Raw genomic sequence first — 24,839 nt, 5'->3', positions numbered from 1 at the left:
TGTGTTTTTATCGAGCATAACTGACAGACATGTCTTAAGAGACTTTGGCCAGGACACCGAGGTTACACCCCTGCTCTTTCACGAGAAGCGCCATGGGATTTTTAATGACCACAGAGAGTCAGGACCTCGGTTTAACGTCTCATCCGAAAGACGGCGCTCACTGACAGTGTAGTGTCTCCTTCACTATACTGGGGCATTAGGACTCACACAGACCACAGATTGAGCACCCCCTGCTGGCCTCACTAACACCACTTCCAACAGCAACCTAGTGTTCCCTAGTGGTCTCCCATCCAGGTACTGACCAGCCTCAGCCCTGCTTAGCTTCAGTGAGTAACCGGTCTTGTGCTGCAGGGTGATATGGCTGTGGCCTATCATTGTCACACCTGTTGCAGTGCCCTAGTTTAGACACTTGAGGGCACTAGTTTGTTTTGTAGTTTCACTTCATTTCCCATAATCCTTTGTATTACTGATTGTGTTATGTTACAGCTGTTTCGTGTTTGTTAATTTAGTCCTGTCTTTATAAACCCTCTTGTTCTCTGTTTTAGTTGCCTTAGGATTTTGTTAGCTCCTTATGTCTGGTATGTTTGTCTGGTCATCTAGTTTTTGTATTTTGGTCATTCTTGGATTCCTGTTTTGTGTTTGTTTTCGTTAGCACTCTTTAGCACTCCTACCCTGTTTTTTGTTTTTACTCGTTTTTGGATTTTTGCCTGTTCTCTCGTTTGGACTAGATTTGCACCCTGCCTATAGTTCTGTTCACGTTTTGGAAACCTTTGTCTTTTGGAAACCTTTGTCTTTTGGAAACCTTTGTCTTTGTTATAATAAATTGCTGCACTTGGATTTTTTGCGTTGTGTGATTCTCCCCCACTCGGGACAATCATGACATCCCCTTTTTTTCAATAAAGTCCAAGACCTGTAAATGAGAACCACAAAAATATATATTCAGCTTGGCATCACATAACATAAACAAGTTTTTTTTTTTTTTACATATTAATATGGAGCAGGAACGCTGTGGTGTAGAGTTTGAATGCTGTGTAAATTACAACCCGGGCTCATTGTGGAAACGTAGCCCCGCGGACGTTTCTGCGGACCGCGATTTACGTCCCAGGAGGTACGTATTCGAACGGTTTTTGTTTTCGCGGATCCGCGAGAGGCCTCTGTGCGTGCTTTTTCGCGTCTCGTGCCCCTCTCGAGAGCACGCGCCGTTCGCGCCCGCGCCGTTCTCGCGCAAAAAGCCGCCGGATCGGCCGCCCTCCTCTTCCTCCTCCTCCTCCTCCTCCTCCTTTCCTAAACCCGAGCGACGGTTCGCAAAAGCCGTCCAGAAAAAAAAAAAAAAGCAAAAGCCCTCGTCTTCGATTTCGACCGCGTTTTCGGATCCCGCCGCGTTCTTGCCCTTATTTTTTCGGATTCCGTTTTTGTCTTACCTGATTTCCAGAACCTCCTGTTCCACGGACTCGATCCCGGTCGTCGTCCACCGCGGCCGAGCTCCTCCTCCAGGGCCTCCGCTCCGCCGACGCAACGCTGTGAGCTAAGCGGACAAACTGATTGCATCGGGAAAGCCCTCCACTCGGAGGCGAGCCGTCGGCCGGCGAGCGCGAAGCGGCGCCACACCGCCCCGCATCGTTCGCTTGAAAAAAACTAAACGCGGCCTTTACGTACCTCCGGCCACGTAAATCGCGGTCTCCAGAAACGTCGGCGGGGCTACGTTTCCAGAATGAGCTTGGGTTGGTAAATTACTAATGTAAATGATAATAAATCTTGTTATAGGATGAAGTGGTGTCAATAAGAGAGATGAAGACATGACGCAGAAATCAGGTTTTATGTTAGGACAGAATATATCCTCCGGTTGACCTTTTGCTGACCTCTGCCGTGGTAAGGCCTCTGTTTACAGTATCGCATGGCATACTGTAATGCACATATGCCTGCATTTGATACCACCTCTCACTCTCTGAGCACACGCAGGGAGGAACAGGGAACAGTGTGTGACTGTTTGTGTGAGTGACAATCAATGTAAGTAACATTTTTAGTCTTTTCTATCTCTGCTAATTCAGTTTAGTTTGTTGTTTTTTCTAGTTAGCTATGAAAATGTAGCCACAAATGTTTGTTGCCATCTTAACTACATGGCTTTCAAAGAACGTTTTTAAGCATCACAGGGGTGCATTGGGTAGCATGAGTGCCTCAGCAAGAAGATCACTGGTTCGAACCCCAGTTGGGTCAGTTGGTGTTTCTGTATGGATTTTGCATGTTCTCCCCATGTTCACGTGGGTTTCCTCCGGGTGCTCTGGTTTCCAATCCAAAGACATGTGGTAATGGGGAATTGAATAGGCTTGCTGTAGTGTATGAGTGTGACTGTATGGATGTTTCCCAGTGATGGGTTGCAGCTGGAAAGACATCCGCCGCGTATAACATGTGCTGGACAAGTTGGTGGTTCATTCCGCTGTGGTGACTCCAGATTAATAAAGGGACTAAGCTGAAAAGAAAATGAATGCATGCATAAATATTAAGTATTTTCCCCTTAATGATAGAAGTATAAAGTGTTTAGTAACCATTTAAGATACCAAAACAGCTCTCTTAAATGAAAAAAAAAAATTTTTAATTGTGTTGATGTCCAAAGAATTGTTTATCCATCAATAACATGCTGAAAATAACCCAGTGAAACCACACTGCCTCCGTTTCTGTTATCCATTATGTTCAGCTTTCTCCTAACAACCACTTGAGGTCGCTGTGGCTTGTTGTGTGATGCTTGATCTCCTGATGTCTTCTGTCACACACACACACACACACACACACACACACACACACACACACACACACACATGCGAATAATCAATGCTTTCTTGCTGAATGTGGTGAGAATGTAGCAATTATTAAAAGAGAAAGAGAAGTTTCAAAGGTGAATTGTTAAACATTTTAACTAGAGAACTGTAGTCATGCAAACAGAGCTAATCAACACTGGGCTTTTATGGAAGGCATAAAACATGATTTTCTTTATTTCGTTTTGGACAGATGGGGGCGACGCAGTGGCGCAGTAAATAGTGCTGTCAACTCACAGCAAGAAGATTGCTGGTTCGAGCCTCTATGCCTCATTTGGTGTTTCTGTGTGGAGTTTGCATGTTCTCCCCACGTTCGTGTGCATGGGTTTCCTCCGGGTGCTCCGGTTTCCCCCAAAGACATGCGGTACAGTTGAATTGCGTAGGCTTAATTGTCCGTAGTGTATAAGTGTGAATGAGTGTGTGTATGGATGTTTCCCAGAGGTGGAAGGGCATCCGCTGTGTTAAACATATGCCAGGCCTGTAGCCAGCCTGGTGAAAGGGCTGGTCCTTTTTTTTGGTCAAAAAGTGGACCTTTCTGCAGTTATACACCTCAGTTTCTATTTAACTATGATATTTAAATACTGCATTTTAGTCACTTTTTTTTTTCTTTTTCTTCTTGCTGGATTAGCTAGTCAGATGTCATCATAACCACACTTTTTGATGTACTAAAATATTTCCTAAAAATGGCAGTTAAAAAAATTAAAATAAGACGAATTTCTAAAATACAAATTTATTACATCATACATAATTACGGAAAATTAGCAATCTGTTAAGTTTTAAAGTAAAAACACTGTAGCCTACTGTCATTTAATTAACGAAAACAAACTGGCCAGTACATTCAGCTGTCCTCATCACAATTTGGCCATTTTGATTAAAAAATAATAAATAAAACACCACAATAATAATATTAATGAATGAAATCTTCAGAATTTTTCTAGCCTCTGTGGTAAGAAAAAAAAGTACATTTGAAAATTCCTAGATATCAACAATGGCCAAAATATATTCAAATTAAGTGAAGTGTATTTATAAACAAATTTCGAGAGCATCACGTGCTTATGATTTATCACGACTGATCTCGCATTTACTAATCACCATCTCCCAATCATATGATTCCCCTTTGACCACAGTTTCAGTTCATTGTTATCTTCGTATGGAAGAAACCTCTCACCCTTCCCAACAACCAACAACCCTCTCTCCCAGACAGCATGCCATACAAGCTTATATTAAATCATCAGCTAAGTGTGAACTCTTGAATTTAACATGGTCCGCTTCTGATGCAGCACACCTTTTACTGCTCATTTTTATTTCAGAAATAAGGTCCAAGATTTAGAATAAAGTTCCCTGTAAAATGTTTTCTCTGTTTAAAAACAACACATCAGTGATAGAAGACTTCTCCTACATCAGATTATAGCCCCACTGAAGCAACAGCCGACAGACGATCAGTTTGGTCTTGAAGACTTTTCAATGAATTATTTTTTATAATTTATAATGGCAGCGGTCAAAATAGGACAAATGAGCTCATTTATGGGACAAATTCTGGACCTTTGTCAGTGAGGGGTGGGTCTTCTGAAAGTACAATATATATTGAATATAAATATATTAATTATATAATAAAGATATTGTAACGAGGAGACTGACATGGAGGGATCCATTATGCAGTATTTATTGATCACGCTCTCATTCAAATACACAATATGCCAACCCGGGCTCATTGTGGAAACGTAGCCCCGCGGACGTTTCTGCGGACCGCGATTTACGTCCCGGGAGGTACGTATTCGAGCGTTTTTTTGTTTTCGCGGATCTGTGAGAGGCTGCTGTGTGAGCTTTTTCGCGTCTCGAGTGGGTGCCTCTCGGGAGCACGCGGCGTTCGCGCCTGCGCCGTTCTCGCGCGAATAGCCACCGGATCGAAAAAAAAAAAAAAAAAGCAAAAGCCCCCGTCTTCGATTTTGACCGCGTTTTTGGATCCCGCCGCGTTCTCGCCCTCATTTTCCGGATTCCGTTTTTCGTCTTACCTGATTTCCGGAACGGCTGTTCCCCGGACTCGATCCCGGTCGTCGTCCACCGCGGCCAGCTCCGGCTCGTCCTCCTCCTCCTCGTCCGGGGCCTCCCCTCCGCCGACGCAACGCTGTGAGCTAGGCGGTCGAACTGATTGCGTCGGGAAAGCCCTCCACTTGGAGACGAGCCGTCGGCCGGCGAGCGCGAAGAGGAGGGGCGGAGCGGCGCCACACCGCCCCGCGGCGTTCGCTCGAAAAAAAAACAAACGCGGCCTTTACGTACCTCCGGCCACGTAAATCGCGGTCTCCAGAAACGTTCGCGGGGCTACGTTTCCAGAATGAGCTTGGGTTGCAATATGCACAAAGGTGCAAACACACATCAACAGTAGTATTAAAGGTTTCAAGGCTGGCGGTAAACAGACACAGAGTGATTTACCAGGCATGGGTCAAAGGCAAGCAGCGAGTATCAGAGTCCGTGTATCAGGCTTGGGTCGTGGGCAGGCAGAAGGCGAAGCAGAGTCAGAAACGGGCTGGAGTAATACACAAGAGATCAGGCAGGAAATAACGCTCAGAAATGCTGGCCGGGGCTAAACAAGACTTCGCACTGACTGAGTGTTTGAGTGCGGCTTATAAAGGGTACGTGGGTCGTTAACTGGATTCAATTCAGGTGTGTGCACAATCGTCTAGGTGGATGATGTAATGCTAGAAATCCGGGGATGGCGGCCTCTGCTGGCCAGCGAGGGGAATGACTGGGACCGAGTCAGTGACAGATATTTATATAATATTAAATAACATAAAATAATTAAAAGGACAAATTCTGGACCTTTTGGCCTCAGGGACCCCCTCTGGCTACGGGCATGTGTGCTGGATAAGTCGACGAGTCATTTTGCTGTGGCGACCCCAGATTAATAAGGGGACTTAGCCAAAAATGAATGAATGAATGTAATAGCTAGATATGTAATAGCTAGGTAAAAGCTGGTCGAGTTGGCCATTTAGAAAAGAGAAAACAGCACTCATGCGGGCATCATGACATCAACTCCAGTTGTAGTGTCCACACGACCACAATGCACCCGGAGAAAATCTTCACCCTGGCAGGAGTTTTCAGAAAGCTTTGGTTTCAGTCACCTGACACTTTCATGCAGACGAATGACGCTGAAACCACTAAGAGAAAGTGTGGATTAACAAACACCCGTGTTCGTGTGGACAGGGCCTGAGCCAGCATGACTGCAACTCTTGGCAGGTTGTGATCGGCTTTTTAACTTCATCGCTGGCAAACATTGAGCCAAAGCTTTCTTTCTTCCATGCCCTTACAGATAGTGGTGACATTTGTGCGCATTATAAATCAACTGAGGCGGCTTTGTCTCGAGGCTAAGCAAAGTAGGGATTAGAAATGCTAGGTAACATGTGCTTTCCCTCTGGAGAATGTGGATGGCCGGAGCTGGAGGTTTCCGATCCTCAGCGCTTTCTATGAAGGAATGCGGACTCTGTGGATGAAGCGCTGGAATGCCAAGCTTATCTCAGATCTCCTGCAGCTTTTTCTCCTCGCAAAGTTTCCTGCAAAGTTTGGCGATAGCTTTGAGCTCCATCTTGTGAGTGATGGGACAGTGTGCATATCGGCAATCTCCTCGTAACTATGAGGATCTCAAATGGGGCCAAGTTCAATTTTACATAGTGCAATCATGATCATCTTGGATAGCGTAATTCGTTATTATGCATGATTATATTACTCTAGAACTGTAAATGTCTTGCTTTTTATTTCTAAAGTACCATATACAGCTGAAGTCAGAATTATTCGCCCTCCCTCTATATACATATTCCTGATTTCTGTTTAACGGAGAGCAGATTTCTTCAGCATATTTATAATCATGATAGTTTTATAACTGATTTATTTTCTCTTTGTCATGATGACAGCACATAATATTAAACTAGATGTTCTTCAAGACACTAGTGTTCAGCTTAAAGTGACATTTAAAGGCTTCACTAGGGTAATTAGGGTAAAGTTAGGGTGATTAGGCAAGTCATTGTATAACAGTGGTTTGTTCTGGAGACAATCCAACACTAATATTGCTGAAGGGGGCTAATAATATTGACCTTAAAATGATTATTTTGTCCACTAGGGGGAACTTCAGGCTAGCGTTCATCATAGGACAAAAGTTTCCAAGCCTTGAGAAAATAAAGCTGTTTTTCTTCAGACCAGCATGAAACTGCAGCAAATATTGCCATCACTGAACCAAACGCCACTATAGATCTGACACAGCAGCCTTATTTATAGAAGAGAAATTATTGATATATAGAGAAATTGATATATAGGGAAAAGCGTGCGTCATTATACACATTATTTTAGTCAAGGAGTTCATAATTATAACTCAAAGTGTGGCTGGTTATTACATATTTAAATAGCTCACTATTTCATTTGTTCTGAATGTCAGGTAAATTTGTTAAATACATTTTTATTAATTTTATGATTAGTTCATGCAAATTAAAATTATGATTCGCTCATTCTCAAGGCATCCTAGGTATATATGACTTTCTTCTTTCAGTCCAATAAGAGTTATTAACCCTGCTGAAAAATCCAGCTTAAACCAGCCTAGGTTTTAGAGGGGTTTTTGGTCATTTCCAGGCTGGTTTTCAGTCATTTCCATTGGTCAGGCTGGGAGATGACCAGCTAAAACCAGCTTGACCAGCCTAGCCAGGCTGGGAGTCCAGCCAAAACCAGCTATATCCAGCATAAACCAGGCTGATCAAGCTGGTTTTAGCTGGATTTATCTGGTCATTTTCCAGCTTGACCAGCTAAGACCAGGCTGGAAATGGCTGAAACCAGCCTGGAAATGGACAAATGGACCCCTCTAAAATAAGGCAGGTCAACCAGCTATAACCAGCCAACCAGCGTAGGCTGATTTAAGCTGGATTTTTCTATTTCCGGCTTTTCTGTTTCTGGATTGCTTTGGAAAGTTGTCGGTTGGGTTTAGGGAAGTGGGTTCTCGGGTCAATCGAAAAAAAATTGGTTGGGTTTAGGGAAGGAGGAGGGTGGGTCAGTCAATTGGTCAGTCAGTCAACACCTCTGGTGGGTTAGGCAATTTAAGATCTCTAAAAGCGTACACAGTGGCACAGTAAACCTAAAGTAAACCTATTGCCTAATAACTTTTATAATTATAATAAACTACAATTAGTTTGTTTACTTAATGATAATAACAACCCAGGCTCATTCTGAAAACGTAGTCCTGAGGACGTTTCTGGAGACCGCGAAATACGTCCCGGGAGGTACGTATGGCTACATTTCATTTTTTTAAGCGAACGCTACGGGGCGGTGTGACGCCGTTCCCTTTCGTGCTTGCCGGCTGACTGCTTACCTCCGTGTGTAGGGCTTTCCCGCTGCAATCAGTTTGTCCGGTCAGCTCATCGGGTTGACAAAGGCGTCCAGGTTCGAGTCCAGGGAAGAGCTGTTCCAGAAACCAGGTAAGACAAAAACAGAATCCACAAAATAAAGCGAACGAGTTCATAACAGGGTGAGAACGTGGTGAAATCCGAAAACGTGGTTAAAAAAAAACAGACGAGGGCTTTTCTTTTTCTAGACGGCTTTTCTAAATTGTGGCTTGGGTTTAGGGAAGTGAGTGGGCGGGCGGCTCAATCTGTAAAAGTGGTTGGGATCAGGGAAGGAGGAGGGTGGGTCAGCTGATTGGCCGGTCGAGCAGTCGATCATTCGGTCAGTCAGACAGCGGGCTCTGGTGGGTTGACGCGAGAACATCGCGGGCGCGAACAGCACTCGCGAGAGACGTTCGAGATATGAAAAAGAGCACACAGCGGGCTCTCGCGTATTCACGAAAACAAAAACTGCACAAATACGTACCTCCCGGGACGTATTTCGCGGCCTCCAGAAACGTCCGCTGGACTACGTTTTCAGAATGAGCCTGGGTTAGATAATAAGGCAATGAGTTTACTCTCTTTTTTAAGTAAAGTCAATTACAGGCTATTACAGTGGGCAGGTTATGAATAGGGTAAATAAACTTCAAACTATGGGAGAAACATAGGTAAAGAGAGAGTTAAAAGTGAAAAGCTGTACTCCAATCTCTCTCTCTCAGTTCTGTGATTTAAGCTTTTCATCTCTCTTCATGACTCTCCTTTATTTGTGTACATTGATTCAGGCCGAATGTCATGCGAGCAGATAATATCTCCTTATCCAATAACTCCTCAGGGGAGGAGGACCAAAACATGAGACCATCCTGGAGGTTATCAGAGGAATTCTTTGAAGCTTCAGTCACATTGCATTAGGATATACATTTACTTAACATTTATTTCAATGAAAGTTTCAAAGGAATACATAAAATGTTGACTAATTGCTAAAAAAAATAAAGTGTGTATGCTTGTGTACTGGTTTTTATATCCTGGTAGGAACTTAAACCTGAATGCACACAGACTCATGGGGACTGTGGAGACCAAAGTTGAGGTCTTCATGGGTAAGCATGCTTATAAATCAGACAGAATGAAGTATTTTGAAGATATAAAGTGCAGATTGTTTACTACGAGGGCTAGGTTAGAAGTAATTAGAGAGAATATACAGTTTACATAATAAACATCATCACATCTATGAGAGTCCCCACTGAGATATAGGAACAAGTGTGTGTGTGTGTGAGAGAGCACATGCTTGTCACACTGTTTAATGTGACCTGATCATCAGTGTGGTAAAGGCATGGAGTGGAATATTCACTGTAACATTCACCTCACTGTAATATGGTTATTTATTTTTTATTTTTTAAACACAGTCAATTTGTCTGGTTTAAATACATTATTGAAGTCGGCTTGGCAGGCGGTACATACTATAATAAATGCTTCATGTTGGAAGTTTTAACTACTTACATTATACCATAATACACCACAGTTTACTGTAGTAAAACTAATATAGAGAGTGTTTACTACAGTATAACACAATAGTTAATACTGCACGATGCTGTAACATACATGAACGAAACGTTAATGCACTTTATGGTTAAAAAAACTACAGTATTTACTACTATTTACTATATATTTTCATGTTTGAAGTGTACTTAGTTTTACATATATTATACCTCAATATACACGAGTTTACTGTAGTGAAACTAATATATAATAGAGTGTTTATTACAGTTTATCAACACAACAGTTATTACACTATGGTATTATTATTATGGTATGAACAAAGAGTTGTTACTAATACACTTAATTATGGTTCAAAAACAAAAGAAGTGCACTAAGTTTAACATATATTATACTACAATAAACAACAGCTTACTGTAGTAAAACTAACATATAATACAGTGTTATTACAGTCATTTATCACAAGAGTTAACACTGCACTATGCTGTGTTATTCATGAACAGAGTTAATACAATTTACTATAGTATGGTTCAAACAAACCACATATTTACTATTAATTACAGTTTTGTTTCCCGTATAAAGTCTAATACATTTTACTTATACTACAATGCACAACTCTTAGTGAAACATATATATAATAGAGTGTTTATTACAGCTTATCAGCATCACAGCAGTTAATACTACACTATGCTGTATTATTCATGAACCAAAAGTTGTTGCTAATACACTTTACTACAGTATAATTAAAATCCCAACATTATTCGCTATTAATTACTATATTTCTTTCATGTTGGAAGGATACTAAGTTTTAACTACTTAGATTATACTATAATACCAACATACACCACAGTTTACTGTAGTAAAACTAATATAGAGAGTGTTTACTACAGTATAACACAATAGTTAATACTGCACCATGCTGTAATATACATGAACAAAACGTTAATGCACTTTATGGTTAAAAAAACTACAGTATTTACTACTATTTACTATATATTTTCATGTTTGAAGTGTACTTAGTTTTACATATATTATGCTATAATATACACGAGTTTACTGTAGTAAAACTAATATATAATAGAGTGTTTATTACAGTTTATCAACACAACAGTTAATACACTATGGTATTATTCATGAACAAAGAGTTGTTACTAAAACACTTAATTATGGTTCAAAAACAAATGAAGTGCACTAAGTTTAACATATATTACAGCGCATCCGGAAGGTATTAAAAGCAGTGGTGTAAAGTACTTAAGTAAATGGACTTTGTTACTTTAATTAAGTATTTTTGGGCTACTTTGTACTTGTGCTGAGTATTAAAAATATAAGCAACTTTTACTTTCTACTTGACTTCATTTTTGATTGAGTATGTACTCTTTACTCCACTACATTTGAACGGGCTCTTTTTGTTACTCGTTATATTGTTATTGTGCGTGATGTTGGAATATCTAGCCAATTTCATGCGTGTTCAATAAGAAAAGGTCTGGAGAGTTTTTTCTTCAATGCCAAAAATATTAGTAATTTATTATATACAAATGAATAATTCGATGACAGAGCTCTGGGTTACATTACCCCAATGCAATACAAGAATTACATTCAAGAGGTTCGCAACTAACATACATTTCCTGACTCCAGCATATATACACAACCGATCTTAACAGGTGGAGTTTTGGTGTAACGTCACTTGTCAGTCATTGTTCAGTCCTCCATTGGCCGCACCTTCGACATACTTCCTCTTTTTCTACGAATTCTCTGCACAACAACAAAGCATACATCTTTCTGTGTTCTGTGTTCAGTTTTAACACCTCTCTTCAGACAGGAATTTTGGACCCGCATCTATCTACTTTTGCAAAAATGCTAATTAGTATGCACAGCACTCACCCACAACATTAGAAATTCAGTTAATATATGACCCTTACATGACCAATACAAATAAGTGTTTGATTAAAAGAAAAAGAGACAAAAATAATAAAAAATGATTCTTATTTTACAACAGTGACAAGTCAGCATCTTTTTTTAAGAATTTATCGTCAAATTTGAGAAAACACATTGAGGTAAGAGTTTATTTAATATTAATTTAATGTGCATTTAGAGAATTTAATACAGTTACTGATATGGAAAATACCACTGCGACATGACTTGACTGTTTTTGCTTAATTTTTTTTTTGTGCAACATGAACAAATGTATCACTGGAATTAGACATTTTGCATCAGGTTTATTTAGCTGTGAGTTTGTGATGCATTTTTCATTGAATTTTTATGTAGTTTACTAAGTTGAAAAATAACACTGCTCCTCTTTGTTTAATTTTAATACAGAGAATACATCCAAATCAATTGAAAAACTACTCAAAATAAAACAACTGCTGAAACTGAAAGGTGAATCACATGAAGGTCAGCTCTGATTTTTTTTTTTTACTACGTTTTACTACATTTTTTTTTTTGTTGTTGAAAAAGTATTTGTGCATTTTTTGAACATTTGAGTTTGAGACTTTTTGTTCTTTTTTTTAATCTATTTTTTTCTGCCATTTTGAATCATTAAGGTGTTCAGATTTAATTTAATTTCTATATTAGGACATAAAACCTTTCTTCTTTGAGTCTACATATAAGTAAAATACTTAAGTTATTTTAAAAATGGATACTTTAATACTTTTACTCAAGTCTTATTGGAATTGGTGACTTGTAACTTGTAGTAATTTTTACAGTAAGGTATCTGTACTTTTGGTCCCACTTTATATTAAGTGTCCCTAGCTACTATGTACTTACATAAAAAAATAAATACAATGTACTTACTGTGTTTATAATGTATTTGAGAACACTTCTGGTGCTTTTGAGTTGGAATAGAGGTTGGGTTATGAACAGGTTTGTTGGCATGGGTAGGTTTAAGGGTAGGTTAAGGTGTAAGGGATGGTCAAAAGTGTATTTACAAATGTAATTACAAAAGTTAATTATAGATGTAATTACATACATATATTTAATCAAGCATAAGTACACAGTAAATACATGTATTTACACAATAAGTACATTGTAACAAACTATTAATTCCTGTGTAAGTACTTATTAGTTAAGGCCACTTAATATAAAGTGGGACCGTACTTTTACTCAAGTATGGTTTTCAGGTCCTCTTTACACCTCTGATTAACAGCGCTTCACTTTTTCCACATTTGTTTTTGCCTTATTCCAAAATGGATTAAATTCCTCTAATCCCTCAACATTCTACACACAATCCTCCATAATGACAATGTGAAGAAAGAGTTTTTAAAATTGTTCCAATTTGTTACATATAAAACACCTGTAAAATCAGGTGTACATCAGTATTCACAGCCTTTGCTCAATACTTTGTTAATGCACCTTTGCCCCAAGTCCCTTTGAATATGATGCCACAAACTTGGCACACCTGTCTTTGGGAATTTTTGCTCATTACTCTTTGCAGTACCTCAATCCTAATGATCCTAACCTGCCTAGTTAACCTAATTAATGTAGTTAAGCCTTTAAGCTGTATAGAAGTGTCTTGAAGAATATCTAGTCTAATATTATTTACTGTCATCATGACAAAGAGAAAATAAATCAGCTATTAGAGATGAGTTATTACAACTATTATGATTAGAAATGTGCTGGAGAAATCTCTCTGTTAAACAGACATTTGGAGGAAAAAATATTCAGTGGAGGCTAATAATTCAGACTTCAACTGTATATATTACTATACACTGAAAAAAAACTATTCAATTATGATTTCTTGGATTTACTCAATTTTTTTACATTAAGTGGTTTTAAACAATTTAATTGTGTTGAATTTAAACAAACAAATTAAGTTGAATATTATTCAATTTAATTTGTTTAAATTCAACACAAATAAATGTTTGCAACAGTTCTGCATGCAACACTTTTTTAAGCAATAAAAACTATAGTATTTACTTTGAATTATTATGCTGTTTTTGTCAAGTGGAGCCATTTCAACACTGAAAAGTGAAATCATTACAGGGTGTTAAATGTAAGTGAAGACAGCTAGATACACAAAACCACGCGATGACCCGTGAGGTTATCTGGGGAATGTGAGAGGAGCTCGGCGTAACACACTGCAGCTCCGCTCACTCCCCTTACAAGATTGAATCAAGTCTGCGATCAAGGCTGAAGAAGAAGGAGCAGACGCGCAAATCGTTTCACATGCACGCGTGCGGTATCACGATCAGATGACACTAACACGTGCTGTCATATCTCGCTGGCTCCAGTCCAAAATTAATCCAGGATTACACTTTAACACAGAGGGAGAGAGCGCAATGGCTAATAAACGCAGCTGACGGGAGCTTCGCAAAGTGTCGGAGACTTTGTGGAAAAGGAAAAGCAGCAGACCATAGATATCAAGCTACAACCTGAAATAATAACAATAAATGATGAGGTCCAAAGGAGTGTTTGTGCTTGTGCTGCTGGGCGCGTTGACAGCTTATCACGTTTATTCACCAATCCCGAGTGACATTGAGGAGAGATGGAAACTAATGGTCACAGACTCCTTCTTCAAAAGTTTGAGCCAGCTGGTGAGTTTGCTTATTTACCGAGCTAGCAGCCTGTGGGATTGACAAGCCGTTAATATCTGCCAAATTCACGCGTAATGCCATGCTTTGCAGTGTGACTAGCGTAAGTCTTATATCACCGCATTATTTTGATCAAGGAGCGTAATTACGCAGCTAACGTGGGCTCATGTCTACGCGCTATTATTATTTGTTTGGGTGTCAGACGCCTAATACATCACAAGTGTCTGTGTGTAAACACACTGAGAGAGTTTACAGACCATGTCAATTGTTAATCCGAGCATTGTAGCTTATATAGATCGCTTTGCGGCTAATAATAGAAAGAAATTGGCTAACGTTATAGCATGAAATGTCATCATTAACAACACGCACCTTAAATACGGCAGTGTCAGGGTTTGTTTAAGCTCTTTCAACGCCTATTTTATGTGTGTGCTGCCTACTATAAATTACAATTTATATAAAATGTAAGGTCCCACTTTATATTAAGTGGCCTTAACTAATAAGTACTTACACGGGAATTAATAGTTTGTTGCAATGTACTTATTGTGTAAATACATGTATTTACTGTGTATTTATGCTTGATTAAATACCCGTATGTAATTACATCTGTTATTAACTATTGTAATTACATTTGTAAATACACTGTTGACCATCCCTTACACATTAACCCACCCTTAAACCCATACCACCAAACCTGTTCATAACCCAACCCATATCCCAACTCAAAAGCACCACAAGTGTTCTCAAAGACATTATGAACACAGTAAGTACATTGTATTTATTTTTTGATGCAAGTACATAGTAGTTAAGGACACTTAATATAAAGTGGGACCAAATGTAAATTAAATATACAGGTAATTCTTCAGCTACCTGCACTTTTATGTCTTTTGATCATATATCACAAATATATATATATATATATATATATATATATATATATATATATATATATATATATATATACAGTATATATATATATATATATATATATATATATATATATATATATATATATATATATATATATATAATTTTGTTCAAATGCCACTTTCTTTGTCAAACTAACAATAAAACCTACTTTAAAAAAATGTACCAGCTTTCTATTATATATTTTTCATATTATTCAACCTCCTTTCAGGTGTCAAAATCACTGTTTTCACCCAGAGTTTTGAACTTCAGCAATGAAAATAAACATTTATAAATATTATTTATCTGGTATCTGTATCTTAATAGCATCTGTATCTGTAGCTTAAAAAGCACTACTGAAATAATTACAATATTTTATAGTTATTAATGTGAGACTAATATCAATATTATTTTTTATACAAAATATAGCTCTCACAGTATGAGTGTCATTTCCAGCACAACACTGTATAATGTCGCTTTAAATAGTTTATGTGAGATTATTGAGGTGGTTTCTATAGAAAGGAAGAGTGCCATTTGAGAACATCTTCAAGATGAAGGGAATTTACATTTCTATCAACAACACTTGATGAAAAATCAAGGTAAATAGTGCTTGATAATGAAATACATTTATTCTAAGTCATTTCCAAACATGTTTTACCTCCAAAGATGTTTTAAAACCCAAACAAAATGAAGGTAAATAAGAGTGTTTTGTTTACATGAAAGGTTGGAATCAATTTAAAGCTAGTCAGTGAATTTCACCGCATTTTTTCACAATAAACTGTTCTCATTACACATTACAAGAGTATTCACAATGTATAAGTTCATGCTTTATTTAAAATACAAATTCAGTTTATTTATTTTCTAATAAGCTCTTAACCAAAATAATATTCAATTTTAGAGTGTGACAGGTGCACAATTCAGCACACAGCTCATTTATTTCATTGACAAATGTATAATTATTATATATATTGTGGAAAGATTGGTTAGACAAGACACAAAACTGATCGTAGACGATGTTTGGCTGCCATAATGTGATTTTGAAATGAGCTGTATATTGAGATGTGCTGGAATTGACATTTGTTCAGTTCATGATGGACAAAATGTTTCTCCTCTTATCTAAGTTTGTCCTCTTACAGATCTTAAAACTAGACAGATTGTTTAAACTTATGAGGCTGTGTTACGGTCATTTTGAACAAGTTTTTTTTACTCAACTTCACAACGTTAAAAGTGCCTGTAGTTGAAGAATGGCCCATATATAAATAGCTATTTTTTAAGGTAGATGTGTGTAAGTGTTGTACAGTTGAGTAAAGCTTGTTGGAGTGAGGTGAAATAATGCTAAAACCTAAACTATATGATTTTTTTAAACTTTTAAAACAATGATCTGTTAGTTAATTAGTTAGTGATGTATTTATTGACATGAGTAAACTATTAGTAATACATTTATTAAATCTTTGTTAATGTTAGTAAGGATTATTTAAGTTAAATAACCTGTTGGTCTTAACTCACGGTGCATTAGGTTATGTTAACAAACACAAATTGGGATTTTAAAAACACATTAGTAAATGTTAAACTAAGATTAATAAATGCTTTACAATGCTATTCATACATTTTGTTTTTTAAACAACAAGTTTATTTTAAACATTGTCCTACAAGTTGACAAAGGATTATTTTTTAAGTTTAGCAAAAAAAAATTTTTTATAATAAATTAAAATGAATTAAATAAATTAAAAATACAGCAAGAATAATATTGATCCAAAATAACTTAACACACTTTGAAATAAATCTTTTCTGCTGGAGATAGTGTTGTCCTAAAAAAATGTAAATAAAAATATATTACATATACTGTACATATACTGTTGAAGCCAGAATTATTCGCCCCCTTAGAATTTTTTTCCCGTTTTTAAATATTTTCCAAATGATGTTTAACAGATTCAGTAAATGTTCACAGTATGTCTGATAATATTTTTTCTTCTGCAAAAAGTCTTATTTGTTTTATTTTAGCTAAAATAAAAGCAGTTTTAATTTTTTTAAACACCATTTTAAGGTCAATATTATAAGCCTCTTTATATTTTTTCAATAGTCTACAGAATAAACTATTATAATACAATAACTTGCCTAATTCCCCTAACCTGCCTAGTTACCCTAATTACCCTAGCAAAAGCCTTTAAATGTACTTTAAGTATAAGTGTCTTGAAGAATATCTAGTCTAATATTATTTACTGTCATCATGACAAAGAGAAGTAAATCAGTTATTAGAGATGAGTTATTAACACTAATATGATTAGAAATGTGTTGAAAAAAGTCTGCTCTCTGTTAAACAGGAATTGGAGGAAAAAATAAACAGGGGGGCGAATAATTCTGACTTCAACTGTATATGGAATGGTATAGCAAAAAATGTTGGCGGTTTTAAAACCTTGACTTTTCCAAATCTAGGGTTACCTTGAAAACGGTTGCATAGTTGAAATAAATAATTTAATAAAAAAATAAAAGAACACCAGGTTTAAACCATAAATAAAAAGTTCATTAAAAAATGGCATGAATGTTCATGTTGCAGCAGAAGGAAAGTGGTTGTTCAGTTCAGTGGTTGCTCTCATTTATTTATATATTCACTTTGACAATACAAATATGTGAAAAACAGTGCTGTAAATCTACTGAGTGCAGCAGAATAAATATATGTAAAATGATGCCACATTTTATTTTGACAAAGACCTTTATTCTTCATCCATAATTAAGTAGATGAGACTGTATTGATGCAATCATCAATAAGTAAAAGAACAGAACATGTTATCAGCTAAAATGTGCAACAATCTAAAGTGCAGAGCCTAGAGCGGCTGATGAGTCTGAACTGAACACTCAGTCGGTGCCTGGAATTTCTGGATCAGCCATATGATCTGGTCATGATGGTCATCTCTGAGGCTTAACGTGATCCCTCATTTGACTTTCACGTTGCTTTCCTCCAGCTGCAGAATGATGCCAGGGCAAGGATCTTCAGCATATGCCCACTGCGATGCTGTTTTGGCGTTGAGTGTGAAATATTTGCCTTGCTTAATCGCCTAAAGGGATGGTTCACTCCTAAATGAAAAGTAATAACTATTTACTCATGATCAAGCGATTCCAAACTTTTACAAGTTTCTGTATTCTGTTGAACACAAACAAACATGAAAAAAATTAAGAGAGCTGAAAACAGGTAACCACTGATTTCCACAGTAGGGAAAACAAATACTATGAAAGTCAATGGTTACAGGTTTCCGGCTTTGTAACCATTGGAAGTGTCACTGACAACAGAGGTGCAGAGAGGTCACCCGCTACATTAAAACCGCTGTCACGGAAAATGAAAGTATGTTTTTGACTGGTGGAAGATGAACAAACAATCCTACCCAAAACATGCTAAATTAGCCAGAACCATCGCCTTAAGGCCAGATTGTGAAGAGAAATGGCGAAACAAATCCCACTGAGCCTTTATCTTGATTTCGTTATTGCCAATTAGGTCTACCCGTCATAATTTATAATTTATTTTACATTTAATTGTATAAGAAAGACTTATTTTTATTGGTGTGTTGGCCAATTTAAAGGCTAAGTGTATGTACCTAGGCCTATTTAGGGCTCTATTTTGACGGTCCATGTGCAAAACGGAAAGCGCAGAGCGCAAACACATTCAAGGCATGTCAGAATCCATATTTGCTAATTTAAGGACGGGAAAATTTGCTTTGCGCCGTGGCGCATGATCTAAAAGGGTTGAGTTTATTTTCTTAATGAGTTATAGGTGTGTTTTGAGAATAAACCAATCAGAGTCTCATCTCCCATTCCCTTTAAGAGTCAGCTGCGTCACGCCAAGAGCGCATTCGCTATTTACAGGACACAAAGTAAGTAAAAACTGAGCATTTCACAAGCAAACAGTTCACAGTTTTTTTAACAGAAACAGTTAAACAGAGCATCTACCACGCAAGAATGAGAGATAATGGATCACTTTCACTTTCGCTCTTGGATAGGGAAACCTTTTACGCACAGACATCAATTAATTGCGTTTGTTAAGCGCAAATATTCGTTTCAAAACTATTTCTAAATTCAGTTCTGATTTCCAGCAAACGAATAAATGAACAATAATAATGAAGTGTGCTCAAAAACCTGAGTTATATCCTAATACACATGCTGTGCCCCATATGGTCTAAAACCTGACAGGTGGGCAAATCTAAGCTTGTTTTTAATAAAACAAATATAAATATGGATATAATAAATAATACTGCTAATAATAATAACATTATACAAAAGCAAATTGTTATGAATGAACTGAAAAAGCCTCCCGAGATGATGAAGGCATAAAATCAGTGATTTTTCATATTTATGTAGGCTAGAAAATTTTTGTAATATTTTAATCCTCTATATTAATATCCTATATATATCCTTAATATTTAAATTTTTCCATAAGTAAAGATATTTGAGTATTGCTCTACATCTTGTGTGCTCTACAAGCAGTGTGTAAGCGAGGCGCAACTCGACTTTAGACCGGGTTTGTTTTGGTTTATTGAAAAATCTATTATAGTTTCTCTAAATAGCGACGCGCCTCTCTTTTTAGGCCAGAACGCCTATGGGCGCACATATGAGCGCAAATGCATTTGCTATTTAAACAGCATAGCGCAAAACATCAAAACGACTCCTGCGCCAAGCTGAAACTACCAAACAACTATTGCGTCGCGCCTTGCGCCACACTGCGCCGGGTGTATGAGGGCTCTTAGAGTGCTGGGATGTTACAGAGGACTTATTTAGATCTTTCTTCCAACTTCCAAGTGTCCTATAGCCTATGTTGTGAATAAATAATGTTAAAACACGTATAAACGACTCATTCATGACAAAAGAGCAGCTGCACATTTGAATAATGTCGGGTTATAAATGAGTTCGGGCATTTAAAAGCTGTCAATTAAAATGTACTTGTCTGGCTCGGGCCTATCAAGCCTTACTTTTATGGCCCGATTACAGCTCTATAACTGACTTCAGCATTGTTTCTCAAAAAAACAAAACAAAAACATGATTTAGAAGAGTCAGGAACTGACGTACTGCACCTTTAAAAACATACTGTCGTGCACATGCTGGAGTATCATCACGTAGCGTCAAGTGGCTTAACCATGGATTGTTATCCACTGAAGCAAAAGTTTAAGGGCTTCTGGCTATTAGCGAGATGATCTCAGCTGATCAACCATGCGTCTGCCCTGTTCATAACCTTTGTGAGAAAGTAGTCTTGATCCATGTGACTTCCAGTGGAAGCTCTCGCACAAAATAACCCAAACACTGCCTTTCAGTTAGCCCTGCACAATATTGGAAAAAACGTGGAATGCCATATTTAGATGTTCTGCTATTTATATTGCGATGCTTCACTAGATTAAATTATTAGGACGATTTTGATTGGAGTGCATCTTAATAAACAAATAGTTAAATACAGCAGAGCACATATACAAGTGAAGGAACAGTATTCAGGAACAGAAATAAAACATTCATTCATTCATTTTCTTGTCAGCTTAGTCCCTTTATTAATCCGGGGTCGCCACAGCGGAATGAACCGCCAACTTATCCAGCAAGTTTTTACACAGCGGATGCCCTTCCAGCCGCAACCCATCTCTGGGAAACATCCACACACACACACTCATACACTACGGACAATTTAGCCTACCCAATTCACCTGTACCGCATGTGTTTGGACTGTGGGGGAAACCAGAGCACCTGGAGGAAACCCACGCGAATGCAGGGAGAACATGCAAACTCCACACAGAAACGCCAACTGAGACGAGGCTCAAACCAGCGACCTTCTTGCTGTGAGGCGACCGCACTCCCTACTGCGCCACTGCTTCGCCCCCAGAAATAAAACAACACAATAAAGCTGTAGAGTCTCCATTAAATAAAACATAATTATTTACAGTTAGTCCCTGTTTAAGCTACTCACGTGATAATTCTTTGTGCCTGAATGCTTTAAACTTGCTTAAGATGTTTACGGTCACAGGCCTTGACTTTCCCTGCTGAGACTCGAACCAGCGACCTTCTTGCTGTGAGACGACTTCTGTGACGCCCACATTAGGATGTATAACGATATGTTGTGCAGCCCGACTTTCAATGCTGTTTTCTTCTTTACAGGCAGAACTCAGCGAGCAGGTGGGACTTCTGGACTACATGAGAGTCATGATGTTCATCACCATTGCGGAGCGAGTCGTACCTTTGTCGGATGACCGGGTGCAGGTAGCCGAGGAGAATTTCGATGGGGTCGAGGTGATTGTGTATCAACCCAATCAGCTGGAACAAACAGGAGAGCTAAGAAGAGCCATCATTTACTTGCATGGAGGCGGATGGTGTCTCGGCAGCTCTCGTGAGTACCATTAAATGTGCTCGAAATTAGGGCTGCATGATTAATTGAAAAGGAACAGAGGATGGACCCTTTTGTGTCACGTTTGCGTGTTTCTCAGCAGCAGAAGTGGTCGTAGTTGGTGAACTCAGAGTGAATAGGAGAGTACAACAAATCAATATTCTACAATCCAATTGGTTGAAATACTATACGACGGTGTTGTCAAGACTTTCAGAAGAAGGAAAACAGTGGTGTGAGACTGATAACGGCAGCCAGAAGAGAGAATAAAGTTAAATTTACAGTCCTTTTGCATAGTGTGTCACTGGACTATGGCTCTAGTCAGTGCTTAATTTGTAAATTGTGAGGTACCGGAACAGATCGAGGTAACGGATCCGGCATGGTATCCGATGATGGAGAGGTGTTGCGCACGAAAGTGTAGTGGAGAGGGGGGGGGTTGTTGGGAGGTGGGTGTTGTCTTTGGATGGCAGTGGGGACGAAAGTGAAGATGGTTGGGGATGCGCGGAAGAAAGTGAACGTAAACAGCGGACGGAGGAGGAAGGGGATCGGTAAAATCCGGCATGTTCCGGCACAAATCAAGCCCTGGCTGTAGTGACGCAAGAAATGAATCTTTCGAAACAGCACACGCCACCTGATGATCAAAACTGTGTAAATGCAAGAAAACATGCATTAGAATTGACTTTTTCAAACATACTGCCAACTTTACATTGAACGAAAAAACTATAAATAACCTCATCGTCTTACATCATAAATATAAGTTGTCTGCATAATATGCATTCGCAAGGTTTATATATCGTATGTTTAATGGTGGACTCTGCTAAACAGGCCAACAAGAGACTATTAACCAACCCAGGCTCATTCCGGAAACGTAGCCCCGCAGACGTTTCTGGAGGCCGCGATTTACGTGGCCGGAGATATGTATGACCGCATTTGTTTTTTTTCCGCGCGAACGCTGTGGGGCGGTGTGACGCCGCTCCTCTCCTCTTCTTCGCGCTCGCCGACTGACGGCTCACCTCCGTGTGAAGGGCTTACTCGCCGCAACCAGTTTGTCCGCTTTGCTCGTAGTGTTACTCGGCGGAGCTGGTCGCGGCGACGACGAAAGGGTTCGAGTCCGGGGAAGATCGGTTCCAGAAATCAGGTAAGATGAAAAACGAGAATCCAAAAAATAAAAGCAAACGAGTTCGCGACGGGGCGAGAACGTGGCAAAACCCGAAAATTAGGTTAAAATCGGACGAGGGCATTTGCTTTTTTTTTTCTGGACGGCTTTTGTAAATTATAATGCTTGGGACAGACGGTCGCTCGACTGCGGCCTCCTCCGGTGGCTTTTCACGCTAGAACGGCTTTTCTCCCAAGAGGCATTCGAGACATGAAAAAGCGCACACATTTGCCTCTCATGGATTCGCGTAAACAAAAACCGCACAAATATGTACCTCCCGGGACAATGAGTCTGTTTCCACAATGAGCCTGGTTTGCAATTAACTGTTATTATTCATTTTACATGTATTATTTCATTTCTTTTATTTTACAAATGTCTTATTAAAATGTCAACAAACTTCTAAAAACGATACGATATCAGGTAAAAATTATAATTGTATAAAACCTATTTAGTGATTCACCACTGAGGGCAATCTAAGTAAACCTGCTTGATTCATGTGGGCTGCATCTGAAACCGCATACTTTACCATTCTATATAGTACGCTAAAATCAGTATGTGAGCCGAGTAGTATGTGCGAATTCATATAATTCGAAAATCAGTATGCGAGAAGTGCCCGGATGACTTACTACTTCCGGTGAGATTCTGGAGTGCGCATCCCATACACGCTGCACTATCCCATAATGCCCCGTGAGAGAATTCATGAATGAGAGTAAAGCGACGCAACTAACGCTGGTAGGTCACATGAACATGACAAAATGGCAAATGTAGTACGTCCCAATTCCATTCATACTTTTCACATTCAAACTATATAGAAAATACTTTTCCTAACGGCCAAGTAGTACATTTAAATTCAAATGCAGTACCTACTTAGTTGTAGGTGGTTTCGGACGCAGCCGCGTATTTGATGGTATTACACAGATCGCCCCCTAGTGGAGACCCATTCAGTTATCAAAAGTTTCAAAACATTCATGTTCTTTTCGACTTAGTCCCTTTATTAATTTGGGGTCGCCACAGCGGAATGAACTACCAACTTATCCAGCATATGTTCTACACAGTGGATGCCCTTTCAGCTGCATCCTATCACTGGGAAACATAAATACACTCTCATACACACAAACACTATAGACAATTTAGCCTACACAGCATGTCTTTGGACTTGTGAGGGAAACCAAGAGGAAACCCACACGAACACAGACAGAACATGCAAACTCCACACAGAAATGCCGAGGCTCAAACCAGCGACCTGATTGTGCTACCCACTGCGCCATAAGTTTTAAAACACGTATGATCTAACGAAGCCTTGTTTACTGAAATCGCATGACCTTGCCCTTTACAAAAGATTCGTAAAGGACACAAGGCATCATGAAGCAGCTATCTCTACTAAACACAGCTCAATCTAAAACAGCTGATTATACTTCAATATGCATTAAGATCACCTTCAGCTAATCATGCAGCCCTACTCTAAAATATGCACTCTCATAAACAAGTTACAATGCAGGTAACAGTGCCAGAGCTGCAACCGAATAAAAATGTGTATTTCTGATTTCTCATCACAGGTATGGGCCCATATGATCTCCTAGCCAGGCACATGGTTAAAGAGCTCAATGCTGTAATTGTAGCTGTAGAGTAAGTATCAAGATTTGTTTTATTTCATTTAATGCATGCTTTGACACCAACATGTTACACTAAAGTTGTGTTGAAGATTTTATAAAAGCTGGTGACTGAAGATGGAGAGAGAATTACTAACTTAAAATAAACAAATGCAATCCCTACTAAGAAAGACCAGCTTAAACCAGCCTAGGCTGGTTGGCTGGTTTTAGCTGGTCGACCAGGCTGGTTTTAGAGGGGTTTTGGCCACTTCCAGGCTGGTTTCCAGCCATTTCCAGCCTGGTCTTAGCTGGTCAGGCTGGGAGATGGAAAATCAGCTTGACCAGCCTAGCCAGGATGGGAGCCTAGCTATGTCCAGCTTAATCCAGGCTGGTCAAGCTGGTTTTAGCTGGATTTAGCTGGTCATTTTCTAGCCAGACCAGCTAAAACCAGGCTGTTAGTGAGTAAAGGGCATAACATATTAGACTGAAATGCAGCCATATTGTGTGAATGGGAGAGTGTGCCCTCACCAACACCACTTCCGGCAGCAACTTTGCTTTCCCATGTGTCCTCCCATCCAGGTACTGACCGGGCGCAGCCCTGCTTAGCTTCAGTGGGCGTCCATGTGAGAGTTGCAGAGAGCGAGCTGCTGACTAGGGTGGACAGAAA

General features: G+C 38.9%; 1 protein-coding gene across 4 annotated transcripts in view; it reads left to right on the top strand.

The window, feature by feature from the left end:
• The first annotated feature begins 1,923 nt into the window (after positions 1–1,923).
• Positions 1,924–24,839, top strand: part of aadac (arylacetamide deacetylase) — a 33,128-nt gene continuing 10,212 nt past the window's right edge. For 2 of the 4 annotated variants that reach the window (XR_015508945.1, XM_087283623.1), the window contains exons 1-3: positions 13,752–14,184; positions 21,205–21,433; positions 24,140–24,209. Coding sequence is in view for 2 of the 4 variants with exons in the window: in XM_087283623.1 (XP_087139749.1) it covers positions 14,041–14,184; positions 21,205–21,433; positions 24,140–24,209 (443 nt within the window). In the remaining 2 variants the exon portion in view is untranslated. Of the gene's footprint in view, positions 2,008–13,751; positions 14,185–21,204; positions 21,434–24,139; positions 24,210–24,839 lie in introns of those variants that run through there. The other 2 variants (XM_087283624.1, XR_015508946.1) reach the window with 2 other exon arrangements.

Source organism: Danio rerio, chromosome 15 (genome assembly GCF_052040795.2).
Source record: "Danio rerio strain M-AB ecotype USA chromosome 15, GRCz13ab, whole genome shotgun sequence".
Taxonomy (NCBI): domain Eukaryota; kingdom Metazoa; phylum Chordata; class Actinopteri; order Cypriniformes; family Danionidae; genus Danio; species Danio rerio.
Note: the sequence above shows the minus strand (reverse complement) of the source record. Positions and strands in the feature narration are given on the sequence as shown.